The sequence below is a fragment of the Phasianus colchicus genome, chromosome 1 (genome assembly GCF_987193195.1).
Source record: "Phasianus colchicus chromosome 1, bPhaCol1.hap1.1, whole genome shotgun sequence".
In the NCBI taxonomy this organism is placed as follows: Eukaryota; Metazoa; Chordata; class Aves; order Galliformes; family Phasianidae; genus Phasianus; species Phasianus colchicus.
In genome coordinates, this window is record NC_143436.1 from 183,468,552 (window position 1) to 183,494,698 (window position 26,147).

Below are 26,147 nucleotides of genomic sequence, written 5' to 3' on the forward strand. Positions count from 1 at the left end.
GAGGGAGGTACAATTAACAATGGAAAACACGATGAAGTTCATATAAAACTAAACCGATCAAAAAAAATTGGGTCTTCACTGCAATATAAATTTGAAGATAATTTTCAGAATGATGAGAATATCTATTTGCCTTTATTAAATTCCTGAGAAACCAAAGATATGTTTAATGAATGATAAAATATATTTATAAAATAATAATGAGAAGTCAGAGGAAAATGAAAGCTAATTAAAAAATGATTAAGGTGAATCAAAATCTTTATGTAACATGCATAAAAATAAATTGGAATCACACTTAAGGGAAAAAGATGATTTAACTTAAGTGCATAATAAGAAATAATCCATGTTTTCTAGTAAAATTCATATTAAAGTAAAAACAGAAAATGTGCTTCAGTTGAGATCTGACCAGAAGCTTGAGAAGTAAAACAGCCTGATCAAGAATTTCTTTGAACAAAATAGTATTATATATTTCACATCATAAAATTATATCAATATAATAATAATCAATATAATAATAATCAAGAGTAATAATCATTATCTGGTCATCTGTGACTGATTTCTGTTTTTGCTAACAACAACAAAAAAACAACGTAAGTTATAACTTAAGAACACAGTTAAATATCTACTGCAAAGGTCTGCTTTAATAAGCTGTCCCTCTTGGACAGTAAAATTTTTTCTACGTTGTAAACAATTCAATCATAAATCAAATACACAACACTGTCAACAGTATGAACAATGAGAAAGGAAGATTTCTATCATGGTGATATAATGCAGTACATTTGTCAATAGTTAGCTGGAGTAGTATATGGAAATTTTGGAAAGTTTTTTGAATATGCTTGGTTAAAAACCACATATTACTGTTACTTAACAGTAATTTCATCTATTACACTATTTCCACTTTGTATGGAAGGTGTACTCCACAAGGAAGCTTGTACTCTAATCTTAAGTTCTTATTTTAAGAAAACGTAGAAGTAAGGAAATTCATTCAACCAAATAAATGATAGAAATCACCAACTGTGAGTTACTCTTGAAGATCATGAGCAAAGCTGACACACAGTCAGAGAAAGCCAGAAGTTATGCTTTTTATTAATGACTGTAATAATGTCAAAAGACACAGGGCACTAAGCTCAACTGTAATAATATGACCAAATAACATCTGAATATGCATTATCACTTGCTAGTATACATTTTCAGACTTGTTTGTTCATAGTTTGAGCCATTTCTGCAGGAGAGAATTAAGTAAAATTAAGTACTAAGCAAAATAAATGATTTGCATAATAAGAATCTTATGAATACTTCAGAAACTTCCATTGGGTAGTTTCTCTAGAAAAGTTAATGACTAGAAATCATGTTCCCCTTCAAATCTTCTTTCTGAATATAAGTCAAAACTAACGTTCACAGAAATAAGTGTCATATACCAACAGACAACACTGTCAAAAACAAATGATTTCTGTTTCTTGTCTGAAGCCAACAGAAGACTGGTCACTCCTGAAAAAACTTTCTACATAAATTCAAAATACTAACATTTGTGTCCTTCAATATTAATTTATAGTGGGCAGATAAATACATCACTTCTATCTCTCTGTCGATATAACTCTCCCATCAATTTAAGTACTTTAACTAAAGATATTTCTACTTAAATGTAAATGTCTGGACGCTGAAATTGTAAGGGACCAGCTGTATCAGCTCACTGCTCCTAAATCCGCAGTGCCTGATGGGATTCACCTCAGAACGCTGAAGGAATGAGCAGACTTTATATCTGGACACCTCTCAACAATTTACCAGAGGCTGTGGAAGTCTGGGGAGGTCCCAGACAGCAAGTTATACCCACCTGCATAAAGGGCATAAGAGAAGACCTTGTTAGCATAAACTCAGTCTCTGGATATGTTATGGAGAAGACTGTCCTGGGGCACATTGAAAAGTGTTTAAAGATAAAGCTATTGTAATGTAATGCAATGGAAAGAGTAACCATGACAGCAGAGCAGCAAGATACCAGGCTACAGTGAGAAAGGATTTGCTCAAACACAACAGCCACGGGCACAGAAACAAGGAAAAGAAGCTGCTTCCCTTCAGAAGGCCTCAGGTATGCACGGTTCTCCAGAGAGATACCCTCATCTCCACTGTAACCCTTAAATAAGGTCTGGGAAGGGGTGGGTCGCCACCCATTCCATTCACTCATGTGCACTGCATGCACCTGAGCTCCCCTGGGTTGGCCCTGCCTTCCTACCAGGTGCTCAAGCACTATTTCAAGACTTGACTTCATATTTCCACTACAACAGCCAACAAGGTTTCATCAAGGGAAAGTAATTTCATCTCCTTTCCACCTGGTGGATAAAGGGAAAGTAGTCGTTGTAATCTTCCTAGATTTTAGGAAGGTCTTTGATGCTGTCCTTCCTCATGGCATCATTCTGGACAAAACTGTCCAATCAAACAAGTTCATGTGACACTGGGTCACAAACTGGCTGAATAGTAGAGCTCAATGGATTGTAGTGAATGGGATTACATCTGGCTGGCACTCACAAGCAGTGATCCCCAAGGTGTAATTCTAGAGACAGTCCACTTCAGCCCTTTTACAGTGTCTGGATGCAGGAATGGAACACAACCTCAGCAAGTTTACTGGTGATGCTAAACAGGAAGATGCTGTCAACTCTCTGGAGAGATGAGAGAGGTCTAGAAAGACAGGAGCAGAGGCATCTAGATGGGCAGTCAGCAGTGGCATGAAGCTCAAGGAAGATAAATGCTGGGTACTGCACCTGGGACAGTGCAATGCCAGACAAATACTGACTGGGAGATAAGTATCTGGATTGTCTGGAAAGCAGCTCAGCAGTAAGGGATTGGCGCTGGTGACACCAGCTCAGCATGAGTCAGCAGTGTGCCCTGGCAGCAGAGGCAAATTGCATTCTGGGGAGCATTAAGCACAGCATAGCCAGGCAGTCAAAAGAGGTGGCTCCTGCTATATTTAGTGTTTGTGTGGCCTCATCTCTTCTGTGCGCAGTTCTAGGCACACAGTCTAAAAATATTAAGATATTTGAAAACATCCAGTAGAAGGCAACAAAGCTGGTATAAAGACTAGAGGGCATGTCGTGTGAGGACAGGTAGATGTCACCTGAGCTGTCCAGTTTGGATAAGGCTAAAAGGCAACCTCAATGCTCTGCAGCAGCCTGAGGAGGGGAAGCAGAGAGAGGTGCTGGGTTCTGTTCCCAGAACCAATGGCAGGATGGGAACAACACAGAGCTGAGTCATGGGATATCAGACTGGGCGGTAGGAAGTGCTTCTATGTTGTGTGGGTGGCCAGACACTGGAACTGGCTTCCTAGACATGTGATTGATGTCCATGCTTGTCAGTGTTCAAGAAGCATTTTGATAATGTTCTAATTAATGTTTTAATAAATGCTTTAACTTTTGGTTAACTCTGAAGAGGTCAGGCAGTTGGACTCAATAATCTTTGAAGGTCCTTCCAACTTATCTATTTTAAATCCTAAACTTTCTCTTCTTTCTTGATTGACAAAGCTGTTGTCAGATTATGCATCCTCTAAAATATCCCCTTGTAAAACATGAGGAGGCAGATATTTATTTTAAGACTAGTCTCCTTTTAATTTCTGCATTATCTCTATAAAAATTGCTTCTCTTTTGTACGTGTCTCTCCACCAGATTGAAGGTTATGCCTTTACTTAGATAAATCTGAGTATCTTTTTATCCTCCACGGTTCATCACACAGACATTAATGATTGGAAACTAAGGCACAGGTCCATTGTAAAGTACATAACAACTTTACTCAGTATTTTTAACTTAATTATGAAGTTACAGACTTCAAATTGCTTTGCCTGCTGTCTTCATTTTAACAAGCTTCATCATACAAGTTCTAACTACTATAACGCAATACATACGATATACTGTGTCACCGAACATCAAAATACTGAGTTAAAATGACTTTAAAATTACCTGTATGGCAAGTGCTCGAGCTACAAGACTTCTAATATATTGTAAAGGATCTTCTGGACCTTCCCACTTGCTTTGCCATGTGAGGGGACACTGAAATAAAAGGATACTTACTGAAAGTATTTCAAAACTACTTGATTTTAATCTAGTAATCTGAATGAAGTGAAATAATCTGAAAATAAAATATTTCTTCAAAAGAAGTCAGTACAAGTAATATAATGATGAAAGCATATAACCACTAATAAGAAGGTCTTAGTTTTGTAAATTCTTTATGGGATTCACAAAGATGGAGAACCTGTGAGAACCTTTACTATTCAATCAAGAAACATCAGTAGGTTCCACAAAAACTTAAAAAATAATTGGCATAAAATACTAACTTGTAAACACTGCATAATACTACATAAGTTTAGTATTAAATATCTCAGTTTGCACTGTTTAACATTTGCAGGTGGGCTTTCATTGAAGTTCCTGATCTAACAGCTATGCATTGAGCAGATTTTCACAATTTGATCACAGAACTTCTTACAAAAAGACATCTTCCAAAGTATCTGTCATGTCTACTTTATAGATAAAAAAGTTTTTGGACCTTTGGACAGAAATTCTGTATATCTACAGAACCAGCTTATAAAGCAGTTTATATACTTATACTTTATATAAAGCTGCATGCTTTATTGCATAATTATTTACTTTTTGAATAGAGTAAACATTATCCTTCAATTTTTGCAGGCTCTTAATAGATATGCATTTATAGACAACTCAACTGTCATTTAGAAGGCATTCAACTTACATTGATAATATATCACTCTAAATTAATCTAAGTCAAAAAGAAAGATCTTAGCTAATTGTTAGTAGGGAGGCATATTAACATTTCAATTTTAAATAACACTAATTGCTGAAATCAGCTGTTGAAATCAATTGTTGAAATCAGACTTACTAACAGAAGTCATACATTTATTTCCCCCCCCCTTTTTTTTTTGTATTCTAGCAGCTTCTTCACATGTTGTAATCTTAAAACAACTAAAATATTTGTTCTTTTCAAATGTAAGTTTTTTTTAAATACTCTTTTATTAGCTGATTCACAACCACATTAAAATAAACAAAAGTGTAGAGAAAAAGTATTAAGCAAATCACTGCAGATGACAAATATGCACAGATCTAGCTGCTGTGATTACAAGAGACTGCTATTAGTCTCTCTGGAGAGCTGCTGAAAAGATTGCTTTATGGTCACAATCCAATAAAGTGATCTGTGTCAAGGTAAATGGTTAAGTACGCATAAAAAATGCCAGAAATACTTCATTCAGCAGATCAGGAAGCACTGAACTGATGCTTGGGAGTGATAAAAATGCATAGAATCGTTAAGTACATTTTTGTGACAGCCTCATAGCTCCCGCTGCTTCCAATTTAAGGGTGCAACTCAAGCACACAAGGAACCCAAACTTGCTCAATGAGAAGAAATGTTACCATAAATACTAAAAAATGACCATTATACATTACATGTATGCTTTGGATTTACTATGACTTGTACTTTAGCACCAGTTTCAACAATGCAGTCAAAATGTGTTTAAAAAGACAATGAGACTGCTACCTAAAAATGCTCATTTATTTTAATTGTATTGCTATTTTGCTCAGAAATGCTGTTTCGTTAATCTGAAAAGACAAATAATTTAACTTTTGTTTTATTTAGAAATTTGACAGATCAATAAATAACATAACATGATTTGAAACAGGAGCTGTTCCACACATGCAAATATTTGGGAATTACTTTCCATTGTAGAGGAAGTCTCAATATTATGCATTATCATCAAGACAAATGATAAATTGCTACAGGTGGAAAAAAAACTGAGTTCCACATGAATGTCTTTGGAACAGTCTTTGGAATCCAATTGTTAAGCTATTACTGATAGAGTGTGGCAATTTGCAGACGTTAATTGTACTAGTTTATAAACAAGTCCATTTTGATGCCAGAAAACGTGGATAAAACAGATCTATCAATTTAGTTACTTTTCTCATAAATCAAGAATATAGGGCAATATGATAGGTTAATCTGATAGGAACATGTCTGGTCTGGTATGCCAGTAATCCATAGTGAATAACTGCAGACTGCAAACTGATTATGACTGCAGTAAAAATTTACAAAAATCTAAAAAATGGAGAATGGGGACAGATTTCCATGTTTTATGGCTAATATATTTGACTTGTACAGAATGGTTTCATATTTGGAATGGAAATACTATTAAACAACTTCTAATCTTATTGGATTTGTCTGTAAGAGAAAGGTTAATGAAAATATAATACACTCAGACGCTTCTGCAAATAGTTGAAACAACACTTTTTTGGATTTTATTCTATAAAAAACATATTTCTGTTAGTTATTAAAGATCATAAATATTAATAAATTAAATATTTATGTAGATAACTCACACATATATGTGCAACCTTTATACATACGGCTAACTAGAGGCTTTCTCAATGGATAATCCTTTCTTTCTAACATCAAAAAAGCATTCTGAAAACCAAAGGCCATCTGGAAGGTTTCCAGATAATGAATTTACTTATCTCCAAACAACATACAACTTATTTAGCAGCAATCTGTTAACCATAAGAGCTGCACAGATGTGCCTGAACTCCAAGATGTAAAACAGCTATGTTTTAATACTGGAAGTTGCTCATGATTGCTTAGAAATAGCTATTTGTAACATAGACAGCCATTTGTTAAAGGAGAGAAATAACCTGCTCTACTCGAGGCCTTCAGACAGTATTGAACCTCCATTATACATCTGAGAATCCATTTTGAACTCTTAAGTATAATCACCACCCAAAAGATCCACATATGTTTAAGAACCTCTGGAACTCACTAATCAATTTTAGAGTAACTGTTAATAAGAAAAGCTTAGAATAAATGGTGACATAAATATACGTACCAGAATATCACTGAGTTTTTATTTTCATCACTTTTAATATAAACTTTTGAAAAAATACTTACCTTCTGATTTATCAGAGAACTTGCAAGCCTTTGTACTTCAGAACTCAGTAATGAGGTACCTCTAATGACTTTACTTAAAGAAGCCAGTGACTGATGGACACTTTGCACAAGGCGAATAGCACTAAATTGTTCAAGAGTAATGAACGATAAGATTGGAGATCCTTGTTGCTCCACAGGAGGAGTCACCTTCTGATGAATCAGGTTAGAATTCTAAAAAAGAACACGTGACATCCAGTTAATAAGCTGAGGGAAACTATGATGTTATAACAGGTATTCTTTGTTTAATTTTTGATACCTCAAGAGACCTTGGTATCTGTGAAGTAGTTCAGACATTCCCTTCTTCTGGAGACTGAATCAAAAATACAACACTTTCACTATTATCCCTATGATGTTCAGTAAAGGCACCAACCTCAGACAATTCTATTCACCTCATTACTTTAAAAGCAAGGGATTCTTTAAAATTATTTATCTAAATCACTGTTAATAACATTTACATTAATATGCCAATACAGTAATCAGTAGCATACTCTGCATAACAAGACTGCATTGGTCAATATGCACCACATTGCAGATATAGCTTTTGCTCTGATAAGACTACACAGTTATTTCATAAATTATGACAGGCAAAGCAGAGAGTTCATACACTTCATCCCAAAATTGATTAGCAGGATCACTGTATCTCTTAAATACAAGATATATACACAGTCATGCAGTACTTTATTTTAGATAGATGCAATTCTATACATCTCTTTTTCTTATCACGCTCATTTATTCCCGACGCCTGGTATTTATTACCTTGATTTAGGATAAGATGTCTTACCTAAGGAATTACATTTAATAACAGGAAAATTGAAGCAATCTTTTTTATAATGAACAGTATAGATAGTGGGACTGTTCTATTAAGAAACAAACTGCATTTCAGAGTACAATATATTTCAAAAACTAAGCACACAGTTTTAATTTTTGTGTATGACAAAGGATAACCACATACTAAGTACAACACAAACATATATGTTATCAGTATTTATAAACCTTGCCCAGTTACACATGATATCTATTTACAGTGGAGTGAATAATAAACAGCAACAGTTTGCATTATCAAATTGTCCAGTAGTAGTAGCGTGTTTTAAGCTGACAGTCACTGCATGTCTGCAGATCAACAGTGGAAACTTCTGTTACACTGCAAGAAGAATCCCTTCCCACGAGACAAAACTAGAGCCACTGATATCAACTACTCAGCAATTTTGAGAAAAGCTGTCTAATAAGCTGTTCTTCGAGCAATAACAAAAGAGGAAAAAACAAAAATAAACCATAAAACAACCCAGGGATGGAAGGGATGCAGAAAAAGCTTAACTGAATACAGTTCCTATGTAATTCACACGGTTGCACCTATAGGGCTGATGGCTCTCTGTAAGGAACTAATTGCCCGGACGAGGGGCATCTTGCTATCCAGAACACATAGGATGTTTGCCTCCATAACCTTTCCCAGGCACTCTATCAGAACAAATACTCAACTACTAAGCAAAACATAATGCTAACTGAAAGACTAATATACTTAACATTATGACTGATTGAAAAATGATGGATAGGGTCCTCCCCACACCATGAAAATGGTATACAACAAACTCACTGTACAAAGTGTAAAAAATATACAGCATTTATAAAAGTCAAGTTTTGAATTTTGTCTTTACATGAATCCTGAAATTACAGTATGAGTTTCACTTTGGTTCTTCTAAGGCCATAGTTCACTGAATAACAAGAATATAATTATGTGATCTGTGCTCCAGATCATATGTGATATAAATTACTTCTTGGTTCTGCAGCACAGTCCAGTTGATCATTTCTTGTTGGAGTATTTAATTGCAAAAAGGGACAGAAAAAAAGACAATGCTTTGCTCAGTCTTCCACATATCCTATCTCCATTCACGAAAAACTTACTGAAGCAGGAGGCCTCCAAGTTCCTCCATGCTGCCCATTATGTAACCGTCTTCTATGAGCCATACATTCATTTCATAATGCTTTAATGCTTTCTCCTGGGAATTTGTTAAAAGAACCAATCTGCCACTTTTATAGCAAAATTAAACGTGAATACTGATATCAGCTTATATGTTTAACGTTCTATTACACTCCCTTAAAATCTATTATGTATATAACTCACATCAGCTTTAAAAATATTCTCATGACCTGCTTTGAAATTAAGATGAAGAACTTCTGAAGCATTGAGTGCTCTTTCCTAATGATAAGAAATTTGAAAATAGGTTCTAATCTTTAGCATTAGATACTACATAATACTATCAATATTAAATTAGATGTATTTTGAGACTTTGATCATTTTCCCTCGCTCCATTCTATACTTGTCCCTATCTCTGTACAATGTAAGATTTTTTACAGTCTCACCTAAGCTGCTCAAAGCTTTCCTGCACAATCTTCCGGAACTCAGCTTTTTCAAACCCTGTATGTTCTGAAAGCTGTATCCTCAGAAATGTAACAGCTATAACAAAAATATATTTTCTGTATTTGATTAGTTCCGCATTTGATCCTAAATTCAGTTTCATTTGTGGTGCTTCTTGGAATCTTTCATTGGTCTTTTGATGTACTTATTCTGCTCTCCTGTTTCTCTGGCTGTTTGTTTAGATATAAAGCTTTTACTATGTATTACACAATTATTTCTTTGCTGAAAATACATGAAAGAATGACTGTCTATTCCCATTTCATTGATTTTCCTTGGTTAAAAAAGTAATGCTCTTTTCTTAAAGCTGAGGTTTCTATCTTTCAGATTAAGGAGTAACAACCCACTAATTTTCAATTGTCTTGTAGCATTTTGCAACGTTATAAAAACAATTAGGTAACCTTCAGTTTACAAATACAACAGAAGACGGAGCACATGGATTTTGGCAGCCATAACAGCTTGTGATCTTACATTCAGCAAATGCTGCTTTGAAACAGTTTCAGAATTTTTAGTATGAGTGGGCCTTTTAACTTTGATAAAGATATTAAAGAGTTTCCCCGAAGCAAGGCAAAAAAATGCACCCATCCTGCAAACAAAATACAGCACTTACTCTTGTCTCTGTTTGCAGCAGGCCATCATTTGGACATGATGGAACCCTTATGCAGCCCCAGCTGCAATGCTTGCACTTCCCTGAAAACTGTCATATGATAGGCAATGCCTGCATTATTTTGGACAGTGCTCTACATCTCTACTTAACAATTATGTCCTTATATGGGACCTGGTCTACGCTGTCATGGCAGAAGGTAGTGTGAGAAGAGGAAATACACCAGAACATGAGGAGATTGGATTAGTCTGATGGTGCTGTACAACCAGCAGGCTGTGGTGGGGCATCAACCGACATCAAGGAAGACATGTTTAAAATCTTGCGTAACAATTGTTTGACAAGTTATTTAGTAGAGCCTTCATTTCCATCAGTAAATAATCTGGTATGCAAGCTTATACTGAGCATAATTGGCTTGTGTGCTAGGTTGCTTTTTTTTTTTCCTTTTTTAACTTAAGATCAGGTTCATAAGAGTTTAATTGCTTTGATTAGAGTTAAACTATTACTAAATCACAGTGAGAGGCACTGCAACAGTTTTAGGTCAGTATTTATTACAAAGGTGCTCTCCAACACTAAGAATAAAAATGAGTATTTTCAAAGGAAGCTAACATAAATGGTGGTTTGAAAAGATACTGTATCAATCCATAACAGCTAAACAGAAAAGGAAGGTTTGCTAGTGTGACTTTGAGCACATCAATGCATAATTCAAACAGAAACAGACTGTAAGCATGATGTAAGTAAAAGAGCCAACCTCCAGCTTCTTTGAAGTGGCTGAAAGTGGTGTCTGCCTGTAGGATGTAGGAAAGAACTACTCACAGGAGGGCAAAGGCAAGCTTGTGACTTCTCGCACAAAGATCGTTCCTGCTCCATCTCAAGACTGCACACAGATACAGTGCCCTCATAAGCAATGAGGGAGGTGGAAGCAGTGTCCAATGAAACTCACAAGCCAATTAAACTGGGGCCACAAAGAAGTACAAGGAAGGAATACTGAGCAATAGCAGCAGCCAACTCAGTGCTTCAGGGAAAAGCAGTTCCTGCTTGCTGACCTGGCCTCTAGGAAGGTTTGCTATTTGTAGTGAACTCAGATGTGTACTATTGTGAAAAGATTTCTGAAGCTTGTTTGGCCCTGACACTATTACTCCTTGATGTTCTTTCACATAGCAACCAGCCATTCTGGCAGGGGTAATCTGGAGTACAAGACCTGCAGAGCTGACTCCTTCTAGAGCTATGTTTGATTTAAATTTCTAATTTTAATTTTTATTTGCTCCAATAGCTGCCAGGGACTGTACCCTGCAGAATGTCACTACCATTCTTGAGGTGTATGCAGAGCAGTTTCTGGTTGCCTCCAGTGGGCTCTTCTGCAAAAACTGCTGTGCCAACTTCTTCGTACATTCCCTGCCTCTACTAGCTGCTCTCTGTACTATAGAATAAGAAATGACAATTTGCTTTCACAAAAAAAAAAAATCAAACAGATTCCATGCTGGAGTGGATATGGCCTGAAGGAGCCACAGCCATGGAGAATCCTAGGGCAGAGCTGCAGCTCTTTGCAGTAGGGAGTAGATTACACTAATGTACCTCTGTCTGTTTTGCTTGAGAAAAGGGTGCAGGAGAGCAGCACGGTGGATTTTAGCTAGCCATCAGTGCGAAACCACCATACTGGCCAGAGTCAGGTGAAATGTGTTTTATCATTGATTTCTCAAATTCTTTGGCTACTTAAATTCTACCACTGATTATGTGCTCCATACTAATTTTATTGGTTTAAATATTGACATTCAGTTCAGAGAAACATGTAGTCAGTTGTTATTTATTGTTTCATCTAAACTCGAACACTCACAAAAATACAGTATTAACACAGTACAGACAAACATATATGCACATTTGAAGATTATGATAATGTATTTCAGTAGGCATTATATAAGTCACATCTAAGTAAAGTTGTACATTTTCTCATGCTTCAGAATCATCAGCACTTAGATGCTGAATAACTATTTTCATGGCACTTGTAAGATAATCTTTCTTGAGTTAATCCTTGATTTACATACTCAGAACTGGAATAAAAATGTTTGAAAAACACAGTTAACCTTTGTCGACATATGAGGCTCTATAATGAGCCTCTGCTGCACTTCTGCCTTTGGAATAAAAAGTGATTTTAAAAACAGCTTTAAAATTATGTTAACTAGAATCAATTAAGACCTGTATTAGATTACAGATCTATATGGATCTATACTTCCTGAGTCTCAGACAGTTTGAAACAGTTAACCACTATTTCCAACTACCACTGGGAATAAGTACATTTGACAGGAAGGAGACACTTCCTTCCATATCTCTTACAAGTCTTGTTAGCATCTATCCCATCTGCTTCTACTTTACTAATATCTGTTTCCAACAGGTAAAAGAAAAAAAAAAAAAAGATACTGATAGTCTGCAGCTACATAAAAATGATATGCTTCCAGAACTGAGAATAAATTGAAGAAACTTCACAGGCATAGGATTTTGACAAAAAAAAAAAAAAACAACAGTTTTTTGTGATTTTACTTCTTTGTAATCAGGCGATCATTTTAGCTAATATTCTGTGTCCATTTATGCAAGAATAAAATCATGTGTGGATCTCAACTTGAGCAGCAATTCAACTATTTTCTTTATTTCAATTTCCAGATCTTTATTTAAAACTTCTGAAAACAAACATTGAACAACGAGTAAAGAATCATAATGTAGCAATGTATGTAAATTTTTTTTAGATGCTTAAGCCTTTTCAAAATGTAAAGCAAACAGTCTATTAAAGCAAGTACTGATGAAAGACATATATGTTTTGAAACTTATGCAAACATTCTCACCAAAAAAACTACATCAGGCTAGACATCAACCTATTCTAAAGGAGATCTACAAATGACAAAAAAATTAACAGCAGAAAAATGTTAGAAAGCCAAAGAAAGCTGAAATAATCTTTTTGTTCGTTTTTTCTTTCCCCACACATTGCAGTAAAAATGTACACATGAGCAGTAAGAATGCAAGTCAAATATAGATTCTTTTTTAGATGCACAGTGATACTTTTTCCTCTATTTAGAATGAAGCAGAAGTATAGATAGGTACCATAACGTTGATTCAGGTGTGCATCTAGTGACATCTGAGATGTCTCACTTTGCCTCTGCATCCTACCCAGCAGATCACAGGTCTCCTGCAACTTCTGTGTTATACCTGGCTATGAATATTTAATGATTTGTGATACAGTGAACAAAGGATTGTTTAAGGTTGACAAAACTGAGCCCTTATTACAACACAGATCAAAACGAGCATTTTGCATCTCTAAGGAAGTTTTCAGGTACAGTGCGTCAAGAATATCTACTTTCACATCAGCAAACACCTTTGAAAGAAACTAGCTGCTCAGTTCTCTATACTATACAAACTATATGGTAACTCAAATGGAGAAAATGAAAGATGGTCAGTGGTAAAACTGCTACTGCTAGGAAAAGGCTGTACTAGCTAGACTATTACTATGAGGTCCCAGGGATGATCTTCTAAGCTTGTAATCGATATGTGAAGACAGCTTGTTTTTTGACGAGGTTTCTCCCAGTGTTAAATATGGGACAACAGTAAAGGCTTTAAAAGTTACAGGCTAAAAAGAGAACTGTGCTAACTATGAACAAAACTAACCAATGGTCATCTGCTGGTCACTGGCGAAGGGCAACGTTAAGATCTGGAAAGACTGCTTCTGCTTTATGACAAGATGATACAGGTAAACAAGAAAGAAAAATAGCTATGTAATTAAGTTACCTGCTACAGCGAAAAAAAAAAAACAACTCCAAAGCATTGCACAGTTAAAAATAAAAGATTAAGACATCATGCAACTGAAAACTTCTATAAAAGAGGATCTCAAATTTGAGGGCAACAGGCAAGTCCTCATTTGAGTCCAGCTTTCCCTGACACAGAACTCTAAGGCTTGATTACCTTCACCTGGATAACTAAGATCAAAGACCACAGCAAAAAAATACATGGCTTGCTTATTCATGATACTGTATAGACACAACTAATTTATGATACAAGTTTTAAAGAATAAGTGCTTTGTATGTATAGTACTAATGATTAATAATGCAAAAGAACTAATTGCTAGCAGTGGGTGCTGTTAGTAAGTATTAATGTAGTAGAGTTTAAAACTTGTTTCATTTACCAGTCTACCACACATTACTATCAAAATCTCTAATTTTCTGATTGTATACGTGTACATATGTATGTATAAAACGGTTTCATCAGAACTCTTGAATAGAAGGATTGCAGGCATAAAGGTATGTAAAGAACCAACCTCCTATTAGCAAGGTATAATGGAAGGTGTCACGCTGAAATATACTGCTGTTCTTTATAGGATCACCTGATTAACAACAGTCTGTTTCAGGGCTGACAGATTTCATCATGAATTATTTAGTAGCAAGAGATTATTTTGACAAAAATTTGATTTATCATACACTTAGTATGTATAAGAAAAGGATTTGAGATATTTCAAAATGTAATTGTGAATTCTAATGTATACCTCATGTCACTCTTTTGTATGCTATTATCTAAGTAAGGGAAAGATTTTTCTCATTCCAGTGTTCTTATGTACAAGACATATTTTTAGGCTGTGATGTCTCTGCTCTGTTTCTTAGCACTGAAGAGAAAATATGACCTCATGACTAAGTAGGCATCTGAGATTTGGTGAGAAAAATCTTCCCCTAGATGCCTAGTACCTGCATTTCAAAGACAATGTGCACACATTACAGGTAAATGAAGACCAACAAAAAATGACTGGAAACCAAGCTTTATATCACACATGAAAAAACCAGCCACCAAGATGAACCCAGTCAAACAAAAAGGAAGTGATACTGGATATTACAAGCTTTGTAGAAGGATTTAAATGAATCAGCAGCTTAAAGCTAGTGAGCATACTTCAGTGCCATAGAAGAAAAACATTTTGTGAATACAAATGCAAGATGTTAATCATGTCTTATGAGCGTGGTCTCAATTCCATATGAAGCAGCAAGAGATGGGCTATTATACCACATGCAGACTTCACAGCTAATTACATACATGTAACATTACACTTCCCACTTCAAATGCATTTCATTTACTTCTAAGCTCCTTATGTTTCAGTAACCAAGACAATTTGTTAAACCTTACTTTCAATGTAGTTACTAGGAAGAAAAAAGTTGCCTTTTCAAAGCTACTTTCCTACCTGATTAAGTTTCTTCCATAGGCTGAGAATAGGTGAAAGTTCAGCTGACCATACTTCTCTGTCAAATTTGCAGCCAGCACTTACTGACCTGCTCAGGATCCGAAGCTGTGAAATGACCTGAGCGTTGGGAAAACAAAGGCAGATCGTGAAGAAGGATAAATAAAAATGTACAAAAATGCAAGTAACAAATACTTTCTAATTTATCCATGGACTATACTTTTCTGCATATTTAATTACTAATCATCATCTATTAAAACACAGGCAATATCCATATACAAACATATACCTGAGCCTCATTCAGATTAAGTTCAAATCAAAAACCTCCCTTTATTTTTCTTATCATATTCACTGCCTGTGTTCAACTGTAATTTAAAAACTAATGAGGTGTATAATTCAATCAAAATCCTCTTTTCCACATAATCTACAGAAAAAAGCTTGAGCTAAAAAAAATATCAATAACACAACAGAGTACATACTAAACATATACAGTATGTATCAGGCAACAAAATTCCAAGAGAATTACAATAAATTCATTCTCATCTCCCATGGATCTCTTTCTTAGCTCTTCTTGCTAGCTCAGATTAGTTAAATGTGTATTTACTCACTTAGAAAAACATTATTTCTCTTTTTAAATGAGTAAATATACTTTTAAGTAATTAAAGAATAACTACCAAACTCTCAGAAAGAAGGGGAGCTCTCCGTTTATCAAATCCAGCTGATACTGCTTATTAGCAAACAAACAAACAAATTGATAAAATGAATATGTTCATTAAGAGATACTGCAATTAAACTTATAAAGAGAAAAAGCAGTGTGCGCCCCTTAAGCAGGGATATCTGAAGTATGTTAAGTAAATTTCAGTTACTTTTCACAGAATGTTTTTTGCAAAACATGTTATAGAAAGACTTACTCTCTTTTACTTGACTTCAAAGCACTAAGCTTGATAATACAAATTTTGTTAACTGGTCAAAAGGATTGGATTATTTAATTGGTAGCATATTAAATCAAGCTGTATCTGCTGAGTTTAGACTTACTTTCTTTTGTTGAAATATATACAGTGAAGTAACACATCCTTTTGTGTGTGATTTTATTTAGTTGAAGCATTTTATTTTTTTTTTTACCAGCCTCAATAAGGAGTATGAAGCACTACAAGATGGTTCTACACTGAACTCTAACATTTATATATACTCTAACATTTATAACAGTTACTATAGTTTATACTTATGTTAAACATCTCACAAGACACAAATCTAAATCTTAAGATGAATGTATTATAAACTACAAGTATATATAAAATATATTGTATAGTACATAAACCTATTTTTAGAATAACATGTTTTAAGATACTTTTAGATAAGCTAAAATAGTACTGATAAAAAATACGGTAATTCTGAAAAAAACCACATTTTTTAGTTCCATCACAAATGAAAATATGATCTCTTCTCCTAGAGAATTCTGCATACTCTGTGATTCTTCTAGATCTCAGAGAAGATGAACAGTTCCCTCCATGGGAGCTGTACTCATCTCTAGGCGAAACAAATAAGTTTATACATAACAAATTGATTTTCATGGGAGTCATAGAAAGGACAAAAATAGGCCTAATATGTGACAGGGCAGAAATGTGCACACACTGGTTGAGTACCTGGAGTGAGACCTTGACACAGATGAAAAAGGGAATGTGATTAGCCATCTGAATCCAAGGACAAAAAGTAACTTCTGGGATGAGGGAGGCCACTATGCATAGTACTGAAATCGATCAAGGAATAGTCAGCTCCTCTCGCTATATTACAGTATGTGAGGTAGCTATCAACAGGTCACCTTACAATCAGTTACCTACTCTACAATAAAATCCATCATGCCTTAAACATGACAGTTCTATGACCACAAAGAGAGCCTTGGAAGTGACCCGACTCAGATGCAGACATGTAGATCTTTTGCAGTCTATTTTGGAAAGGTACAAAGCAGACAGATGTAGTTACAGTACTAAGCAATCTGAAAATGTACTCATATTTGTATCAAAGAGGATAATCAAAATCAGAATATTTTTTACAATACCTGATCTTTGCTTACCTTTGTAATCTCAATGTATGCTTTTAATACATACATTAATATTCTTAAAAACCTTTGTATGTTGTACAGGTACAGTTCGAATACACATCTAAATATTTTGAATATATGATAAATTGGGGAAAAATTACCATAAAAAAGGATGTATGTACCACAAAAGTATGAGAGAATGGAAATAAAAGCAATCAAAATGTAAAAGCAATCACAGAAATGGTTTGGTCATGGATGGATAAGAAGGTTATTTAGAAGCATGAATCTTTGCAGGAACTGCCTGTTTTAAGTAAAAGAAAACAATAAAACTATTTAAAGAAAAACTGATAGATTAATTGATTTGTGAATAGAGCATCTAAAAACTATGGACAGTACACAGAAACTATTACCAAATATTTTTGTTCCTCCTTAGTGGAAAAGTCATATACTGTATGCTTTTCTCTCATTGTCATCTTAGGAGAATGTAAATTGTATATATTAGTAAAGGTGGGGTTGACGAGATTAAAATGTCAATATTTGTTTGCCCTTTTATTAAAATTAATTGAGTATCTCAGCCTTCTCATCTATTTCATGCTTCATGGGTTCCTCTGGATATATGCTGTTATATTATTGACTACTGCATTATAGTACAAGAAAATATATTTAGAGAAATTAAAAGAGAGAATGAGGACTATGGATAACAATAAAGATAATGAGTGAACCCATGTGGCTTCGTATGGAATGACTAGAAAGTCATGTTAGATTTGAAAATGGAAGAAAAAAGGAAGAAAAAAAGTAAAAATAAAGATCAAGAAATGCCAAGATTTTAACATTTCCTCCCATGGAAGCATGATAAAAACAGAATTCCAGGACCACAAAATCAATTTTTGTTCTCTACTGACCTAGAACATGAAGAAAGTCTTGCCTTTGGTAATTCACAGCCACAGGAAAAATTAGTACTTCACAAACACAATATATAATACAAACAGACATATATCTAAGAGTTGTACTTATTTCATAAAGAACCTACTGTAAACATTATACAACAAAGTCAAACTTCACATGTGGAATTATAATTTGAAAAAGAGGAATGAAATAAAGCCTACATCGTATTGTGAAATTCTCTCTCACTCAATTGGAAAAAAAAAAAAATCTAGGATAAATAATTCCTGAACAAAGCATGATAACCATTCTAGGAATAGAAAACAGAACAGATTTGTCAAGATCTATTTATTTTTTTTTCTCCCCACAGCTATGGAGCAGATAAAAGGATTTTTATTTCTGAAAAGAAAGGTAACAAACTTTTCTCAGTAAATCTATAGAAAATATCAAAGCAGATACACTACTGCCATCTACCAGTTTTAAAAGGCTTTGGTCTTAGCACAGAAACCACTTCTACATTTCATTTCTCTGAGTGAAAAAACACATCCCTTTACAGAGCTGTTCAAAGAAATATTTCTATTTTTTTATAAGACTTTACAGTTTAAACCAAAAAAGGAAGTGGTAACATAGTCATGTTGGTAAACACTGGCAAAGTAGTAACTCAGGGCACTGTGACTATTTCTTCCTTGATTACAGTCTGTCAAAGCAGGAGACAGATTTCAGTCTGATATGCCTCCTGAAAGAACTAAACACTTCCACACTGTTCCTTGTAATCTGACTGCAGTTACTCACAGCATTGTATAAGTAACCTAAGACTGAGCTGCTAATAAAGCTTTCCCCATTTTCAGACTCAGTGTGCTGCTTGCTTCTCTGCACAGTGCCTGGAGGTTGTTTGGATGGGGGTCCTATAACAGCATTCAGAGGCGTCTCGTTCAAACTGCATGCGGATGCATTAGGAACACCAGAGATATGTGATCAGTCTTCTGTTGTTTCCTTTAGGTCACCTCAGTATCGTTAATTCCCTCAAAAATTATTTCAATTAAGACTGGATGGTTTTCAGAGCTACATTTTTTTTTTAAATCAAAATACAAAGTGAAAGAGAGTAAGACACTGACATCACCAACGTATTGTTTTAAATAGAAGAGGACCATATACTTCAGACATCCAGAAGATACTTCTGTAAAGAAAGAGATTCAATACAGGAGGAAAAGAAAATCAGGATGACTGCAGATGAACTACACAAGTCCATTACTGACCTAGCCAGTTTTGCAGCTGCACCTTCCCTGAAAGAACAGCTAGGGGATTTTGCTGTATAGAGGTCCCCATGAACCATATTACCTGGAGAACACCACACTAAAAGGAAGGCCAGAAGGACGAAGGCTCATTACACACTCTGAAAAATGTAAGAAATCTGGAAAAATGCAGCTTGTTCTTAGAACAGCATTCTCACATACAGAGCACCAATATACTCTCATATGCACAGTGCTAATTCTATGGGAACTGTAAGTTTTCACATAGTAGTTCTGCACTGATGCAATGCAGTGGCAGAGGATTATGTTTTCAACTGTGGGTTCCATTCTGTTTGGTGGCAAAGAATGCCTTTCAAGCAGCACCATAGGTATATGCAAAATGCTTCCCATATTTCAAAAATTCTTGTTTGGTACTCAAATTGCTCAATTACAGGGTAATAATAAATACAACTTGGCCTTACTCATCTATTTCTGCTAGAGCCTATTAGTCATATATTTGTGATTTGAGATGCATTTAATAAATGTCAGTAATTATGTGCTCTGCACAGTTAACACAAGAGAAAAAGTTAAAATTCTAATATAAAATTTCTAAAAAATAGCTTTTTGTTTATCCTGACATCAATTTCAACAATGTAACAAGTTCAGAATAATTTCAATTGCATACTTTTCAGTAATCATGCCCATATTACTCTACGCACCATGACTAGAATTATGGGAAATAGCTAGATAGAAATAAAATTAGGTACTAACATTCACAATCCCTTTAAGGATCTAGAGTTTGAAAAGGAAAATCTGTTGAAGAAAGAACAAGAAGCTACAGCTATTACTGTATTACAACTGCACTTCAGTAGATAATTGCAAACCACAGCCCCACTATTCTCTTTATAATAAAATATTGGAGTTAAAGATATGATTTGGTATTAGCTGACTTGGGTGATACAAGGAGTGGAGACCAGGTGTATAAGCTCAAGTATGCTTCAGCAGTCTCACAGTTGCAGGTGTTCCAGGTGTACAAGGACATCTTGTCTCTGTTGCTGTCACTGGCAACGTAAAAGCCAGAACTGGAACTGTGCTATTAGACTGCAAACAATATCTGCAAGAAACTGGGGAGAAGAGGCATTGGAATTCAGTAGTGACTTGCTGAAAATGGTTAAAGATTTTCTTCAGAAAAGCTGAATATAAGAACCAAAGGATAAGATGCTGTTTTACTGAAGTCAATGGGATTATTGCAATTACATTTAATGAGGCAAGATACACTTCATGTTTTCTGACCTTGGTTCACATTTGATTGCCTTACTTGATTGTTTTTACACTGTTTTCTACTAGTAGTCTGCTATTCATTTTAACTCCGCAAGTACACTCCACAAAATAAAAATGATCAGTAACAAAAGGTAATCGAGTTTTTCCACAAAAATATCCAATTTTCAAGCACAGGCAAAATAGCAACTGTAATTATTTTAACTAAGCACTATATTTAGCAGTGATGCTAAGGTACAATGAGCTACTTGTATTAAGTTTATATGGCAAGGCTGAAGTAGCAGTGCAGAGGCTGCAGGGGTGGCTCTGTGGGCAGCACCCAGCGCTGCCCCACGTCAGAGTAGAGCAGCTCCAGCTGCTCCCACAGGGACCCACTGGGCAGAGCTGAGCCGTGAGTGATGCTGGGTGCACCTCTGGGAGAGCAGATTGGAGGGGGGAATCAGTGCTGTGCAACTGCAGCTGGGAGAGAGGGGTGAGAGATGGGGCAGAAGCGGCCCTGCAGCCCCCAAGGTCAGCGTAGGAGGAGAGCAGGAGGCGATTAATAAAATTCTTTTTACATTTCTTAGCTTATATTAAGAAAATTATCAGTGCCTCTAAGACAAACACAATGCCTTAAGATGACTGAATTTTCACTTTCTCTTCATAAATTCTTCAATTTTAAATTAAATATTTACATGTGAAATGAAATAATGATAACTGTACTTGGATTGTTACAACTCTCAGTGGAGAAATAGAGTAACAACTATGTTTCAATTTGTGCTTGATTAGTATCATCTAATTCTTCAAACAGTCCAGCACCCCATTACTGCATAACAAATACCCTACTAGTTACAGCAATCCTCTGAAATGGCCATTAAAATGTTCATTATGCTATTCTTACAAATACTGTTGACATTACCACAGTGCTACCTCTAAAGAAATACGTACTTCCAAACGATGATTCACACCTTTATTTTAGGTGCTTATCTAGGAAGGCACAAACTACTTCCTGTACCTGCTTGTCTTTCTCCAGAAGCACACAAAACCACACACAAATTAAGATGAGGTGGCTATTGTTTATGTGATTATTTATGTGTTATGAATTGAACATGCACTTTTTTTTTTTTTTTTTTTTTCCCAGTAGAACAGAACAAATAACAACAATTGAAGATCTGGCTTTGGATCAGGGTTATCATACTTTTCTGTCAAAGAATCTAAACATTAAAAAAAAAAAGATCACATGAGATTATTCCAACATTCCTTCAATTTCATTTCTTCTTTCTAGGGTGATTATTGGCAATAATTCACAAAAATTTGCAGGTCTGCTGCAAGTCCTGCACTGAACAAGACAGCTCTTAATAGCTTTTCCAAGGTGTAAAATATATACAGAGGGGCCTGAACACTTCAGAGTGGAAATATGATAAACAATGTTTTGTTGAAGACATTTCATTATTATTCTATTAAAATTACAATAAAGGATGAAATAAGTTCATAAGTGAGGAAAGCAGAGTTGCAGCTGTACAGACAATCTCTACCCGGCATAAAACAAACAGAATGAGCTACGCTGACTTGTAGCTGAACTGTCAGCTGAGTTGTTTTCTACTCTGACTGCACTGTTTTGCAGAGGGAACATAGCAAGAGACATGCGGTTATTCAGTCATATTCAAGCTAAGAGAAGTTGTGTCAAAGGCATATTGTAATAGTAGGTGAGGCAGAACCACAGTGAACTCTAGAAATCCACAAAGCAACTGAAAATAAAACCCAGAAAAATACTGTATGTTGGAAAGATCACATGCATACTTAAGTCAAATGCTTTCTTAAAACAAAGATCAGTGTTAGCAGCATGCATACACCATTAACACTGAATTGTACTACAAAACATCATAAGACAGTTTCTAACAATTCTATTAGTAATGATTAATATTAAAATCATACAGTTAGCACTATTCAGCTCTTTAATTAGAATTGAAGATCCCTGCTGGGGAATTAAAAAAAAAACAAGCTGTGAATACGTTCAGTAGTTGCATGCTTACTGAAAACAGTCTCTTTCTTTTCACTGCTGTGTTTTAGCCTTACCCAAACACAACTAGCAGTGCAGTAGAAGGTTACGGAAGAGAACTCTGCATAACTGCAAAATGCTGCACTGTGTTGCAGCAAATTTCTACTACAGCAAAAAAAAGTGATGCTACAGCAACACAAACTATCATTCCTATACACGAAGAGAGGTTGTGGATGCCCCAATCCTGGAGGCATTCAAGGCCAGGCTGGATGTGGCTCTGGGCAGCCTGGTCTGGTAGTTGGTGACCCTGCACATAGCAGGGGGGGTTGAAACTGGATGATCATTGTGTTCCTATTCAATCCAGGCCATTCTATGATTCTATGAAAAATGAATACTATTCATGGAAAGTCTATAAGAAATATACATTTCTATTATCTAAATGTTCTGCCTTAAGTAGTGGAATAAATTGATAAAATGAGATTTATTTTAAAATAATTACATTAGTTTAACTTCACAGTAAAATAGATCACAGTATTGATCTATTTTTAATATTTATCTTGAATGATTTAGAAACAATAAAAGGTTTCAGAACAGACTTAAGATCAATGAATATATGAATGGTTTCAGAGGTTTAAAATAATAACTCAGATGAGGAAAGTAAAAATTTCTGTGAGTTGGTTTAAAGAAAGTGACATCAAATTATGCATGTTTTAAGAAAACTTCTTCCTCTAATCCTGAACTTGGTGGAGTAGACAGTAGAGCTCTGCATAAGAAATAAGTTGTCAATAAAAATATAGACTGAGAAAGAATAATGTCTAGTAGATGAGAAACATAAGAGATAGTAGATAAGCATTTATAAGATAACACACCACATGTTTAGCACAGACTCTGTGAATCATTAGACCCAAGTTATCAGATTTAGTCTTTCCACTGTTAGTGACGTAGTGACTGAGGTGGTTGCAATTTCTTTCTTGCTTCCATACTCATTCAACACTTTTCTGCTTTGGCTTGCTACAGGATATATAACAAAAAAAAAAAAAAGAAAAAACCAAACTCAACATATGGAAGGCATTCCTGTTATTTCACATTACAAACCACAGAATCATCTATGGATCTAAAACTACCTAACCGACATAAATGGAATGGGGGTTCCAATTTACTTGATTCTTATTAATTTCCCTATAACTTTTCCCTATAAAAGACAGCATGCTAAAGCTTTTCAGAAAATTAATAGGATTCTTGATATACAGACTTGGTCACTTCACAGCTCAAACATTAGTTTCACAATCCGATCAATTTTTGTTACCTGACACAATTAATTCACCAGTCAAATAAATTGCTCTAATCACTAAAGATCTGTACTGCTTAACTGCACTAACATAGTAATAGTGCACTCTCAGCCACACTTTCTTCAACAGAAGAGCAATGACATCAAAAATTATAGAACAAAAATTGAATAGTGCAATTTAGAGCAAATAGTAGAGCTAAAATTACTGAAAGAAACAAGAGGTGGATGATCTTACTTTCAGCTGCCTAATTTTCATTCAGGCTGAGGTAAAGACACTTCTCACTCAAACTCCTCCACGCCTAAGGGCTAAATAACGTTATAGACAGGCAGATATAAAGTAGGACCTCCAGGAGATCAGTATTCTACTGCATTAGGGTATGCTAGCAATGGGAATCAGTAGCTTGAATCCTGGCTACTGTCATTTTGGGTCTGACTTCTCACTGCTACTACAAAAAAATGTATTCCCTTGGGTCCTGTGTCATATCTGGGAGCTCCTAGTAGATGTCCTAAATGTAGATCACTTCATATTTTCCATTCCTAGACCAAGAAGTCATGATGATAACAAAAAAGGTACTCAATATTTTCATGGTCCACAAAAGTTGGTAAGAGCAACTGTCCAAGAATATTTGTTCGCTGTTTCATTAATACCAGCTGGCAAAATGGATGACCTGGCTCATTCACCCAAGCTGGAGATCTACATACAACTCTAAAACATAGGTGAAAAATTTTTGATCATCGCATGTCTATCATTCAGACATTAAGAAAATTAGATTCTCACATTTTACACTACTATTCATATCTGGACTAGACTGAAATTAAATGATAGCTGATAACTCATGAATATGACATAGAGATCTTTTTATCTTACTGCTACAGCAATAGCAGGGATATTCAAGTGACTTTTTGAAACTAAGACCTACAAAGTCCTCGGTACTTTTCACTATGCTCCTCCTCCCACCCTCCCCCTCAAACTTTCATATTTCTAATGAGAAAGACAGACTTCTGACTACTGGCAGAATTCTTTAGAAGTGCTTTCTGTCAGAAAAATCAAATTGTTACCCATATTCTTTCTGCTAAACAACTGCATTGGAATTTGCTGAGCAAAACTAAAACCTTAAATCATGCTAAACAGCAGTTGGTTGTAAAAACTATCTCACTGATATGAACTAGACTAACAATACATGTAAGACCATTGAAATTATTTATGTAAGTGAACACTGAACTGAACTCAATTAAATCATTGTAAACTCATTCAAGAATTTGTCATTTATTTAAGTCTTAAACCATTTGCTTTGAAAATAAGCATCCGAAACAGCTCAGACTATTTATTTCAGTAATAATGCTAAAACGATCTTGGCTAAGCTGTAAACACGGATATTTGACAAGGATACTTGAGAAGGAATGCACATATCCATACACAGATTCTAAATGTAAAATAAATAGCTGGAAAATATGTATCATATTCACAAGTCAGCAAACGTATCCTAAAAAGAAAAACCTAAAAGTTCATTGAAATACTCCTAATTCAGGTGTACCTGATTGGTCAAATGTATAATGCATTTTAAAGTCCAAGATCAAATCAAAATTCACTTGATTTCTTTTTGACAGAGGACACATCTAAACTCCTTTCCTTTCAGCTACTATGTTCTGTATATGACTTATGTTCCACAAACCTCTGGTTATACTTTTCTCTCTGAAGATTTACGTCAATGCACTCGGAATAGACTAAAGCTTAATAAACCCATGGTTAAGCCAAGAACTGGTTTGTAAGACAAATATATATAAATAAAACGTCTCTTTACTAATAAAGATGATCCCAGAAATATAAAACTGCAGGAAGTGTCAACCACGAACTTAATCTATTGAATAAGAACTTAAATACTGAATAAATATTGAAAATTCTGCCTGAAGCTCAGTATATCCCAGAGATCCATCATGGGAATGTATAGCAAGGTTTAAGCATAAAGAAAGGATAGTGAAACATGCTGGTATGGAGCAATCTCACTGGTAAGCAAATGCCTGCATGGTATGTTTTTCTGTTTTTTTAATCACTTTATAATAAATAGTATATTTTTTATAAACATATAAAAAGCATAAAATCCATTTCATAAACATAATACAACTTTATAAAGGTAAGTATTTCTGCTTTGCAGACTGCTTGAAGTTAAAATGAAAGGCTTTTTCCATCACGACAAAAGAGTTTCTACAGAGTCTACTTTGATGTGTTCACAGTAGGCTCATAATGTTCATATAACAATACAGATTTACAATAAATAAGCAAACAAT

General features: G+C 35.0%; 1 protein-coding gene across 3 annotated transcripts in view; it reads right to left on the reverse strand.

The window, feature by feature from the left end:
* The window catches only part of DYNC2H1 (dynein cytoplasmic 2 heavy chain 1), a 139,928-nt gene that overhangs the window by 20,046 nt on the left and 93,735 nt on the right, over positions 1-26,147 (reverse strand). For 2 of the 3 annotated variants that reach the window (XM_090133939.1, XM_031595889.2), the window contains exons 83-85: positions 15,172-15,288; positions 6,919-7,128; positions 3,939-4,028 (exon numbers count right to left, since the gene is read on the reverse strand). In XM_090133939.1, the coding sequence (XP_089990065.1) occupies positions 3,939-4,028; positions 6,919-7,128; positions 15,172-15,288 (417 nt within the window). Of the gene's footprint in view, positions 1-3,938; positions 4,029-6,918; positions 7,129-15,171; positions 15,289-20,055; positions 20,442-26,147 lie in introns of those variants that run through there. The other variant, XM_090133940.1, reaches the window with a different exon arrangement.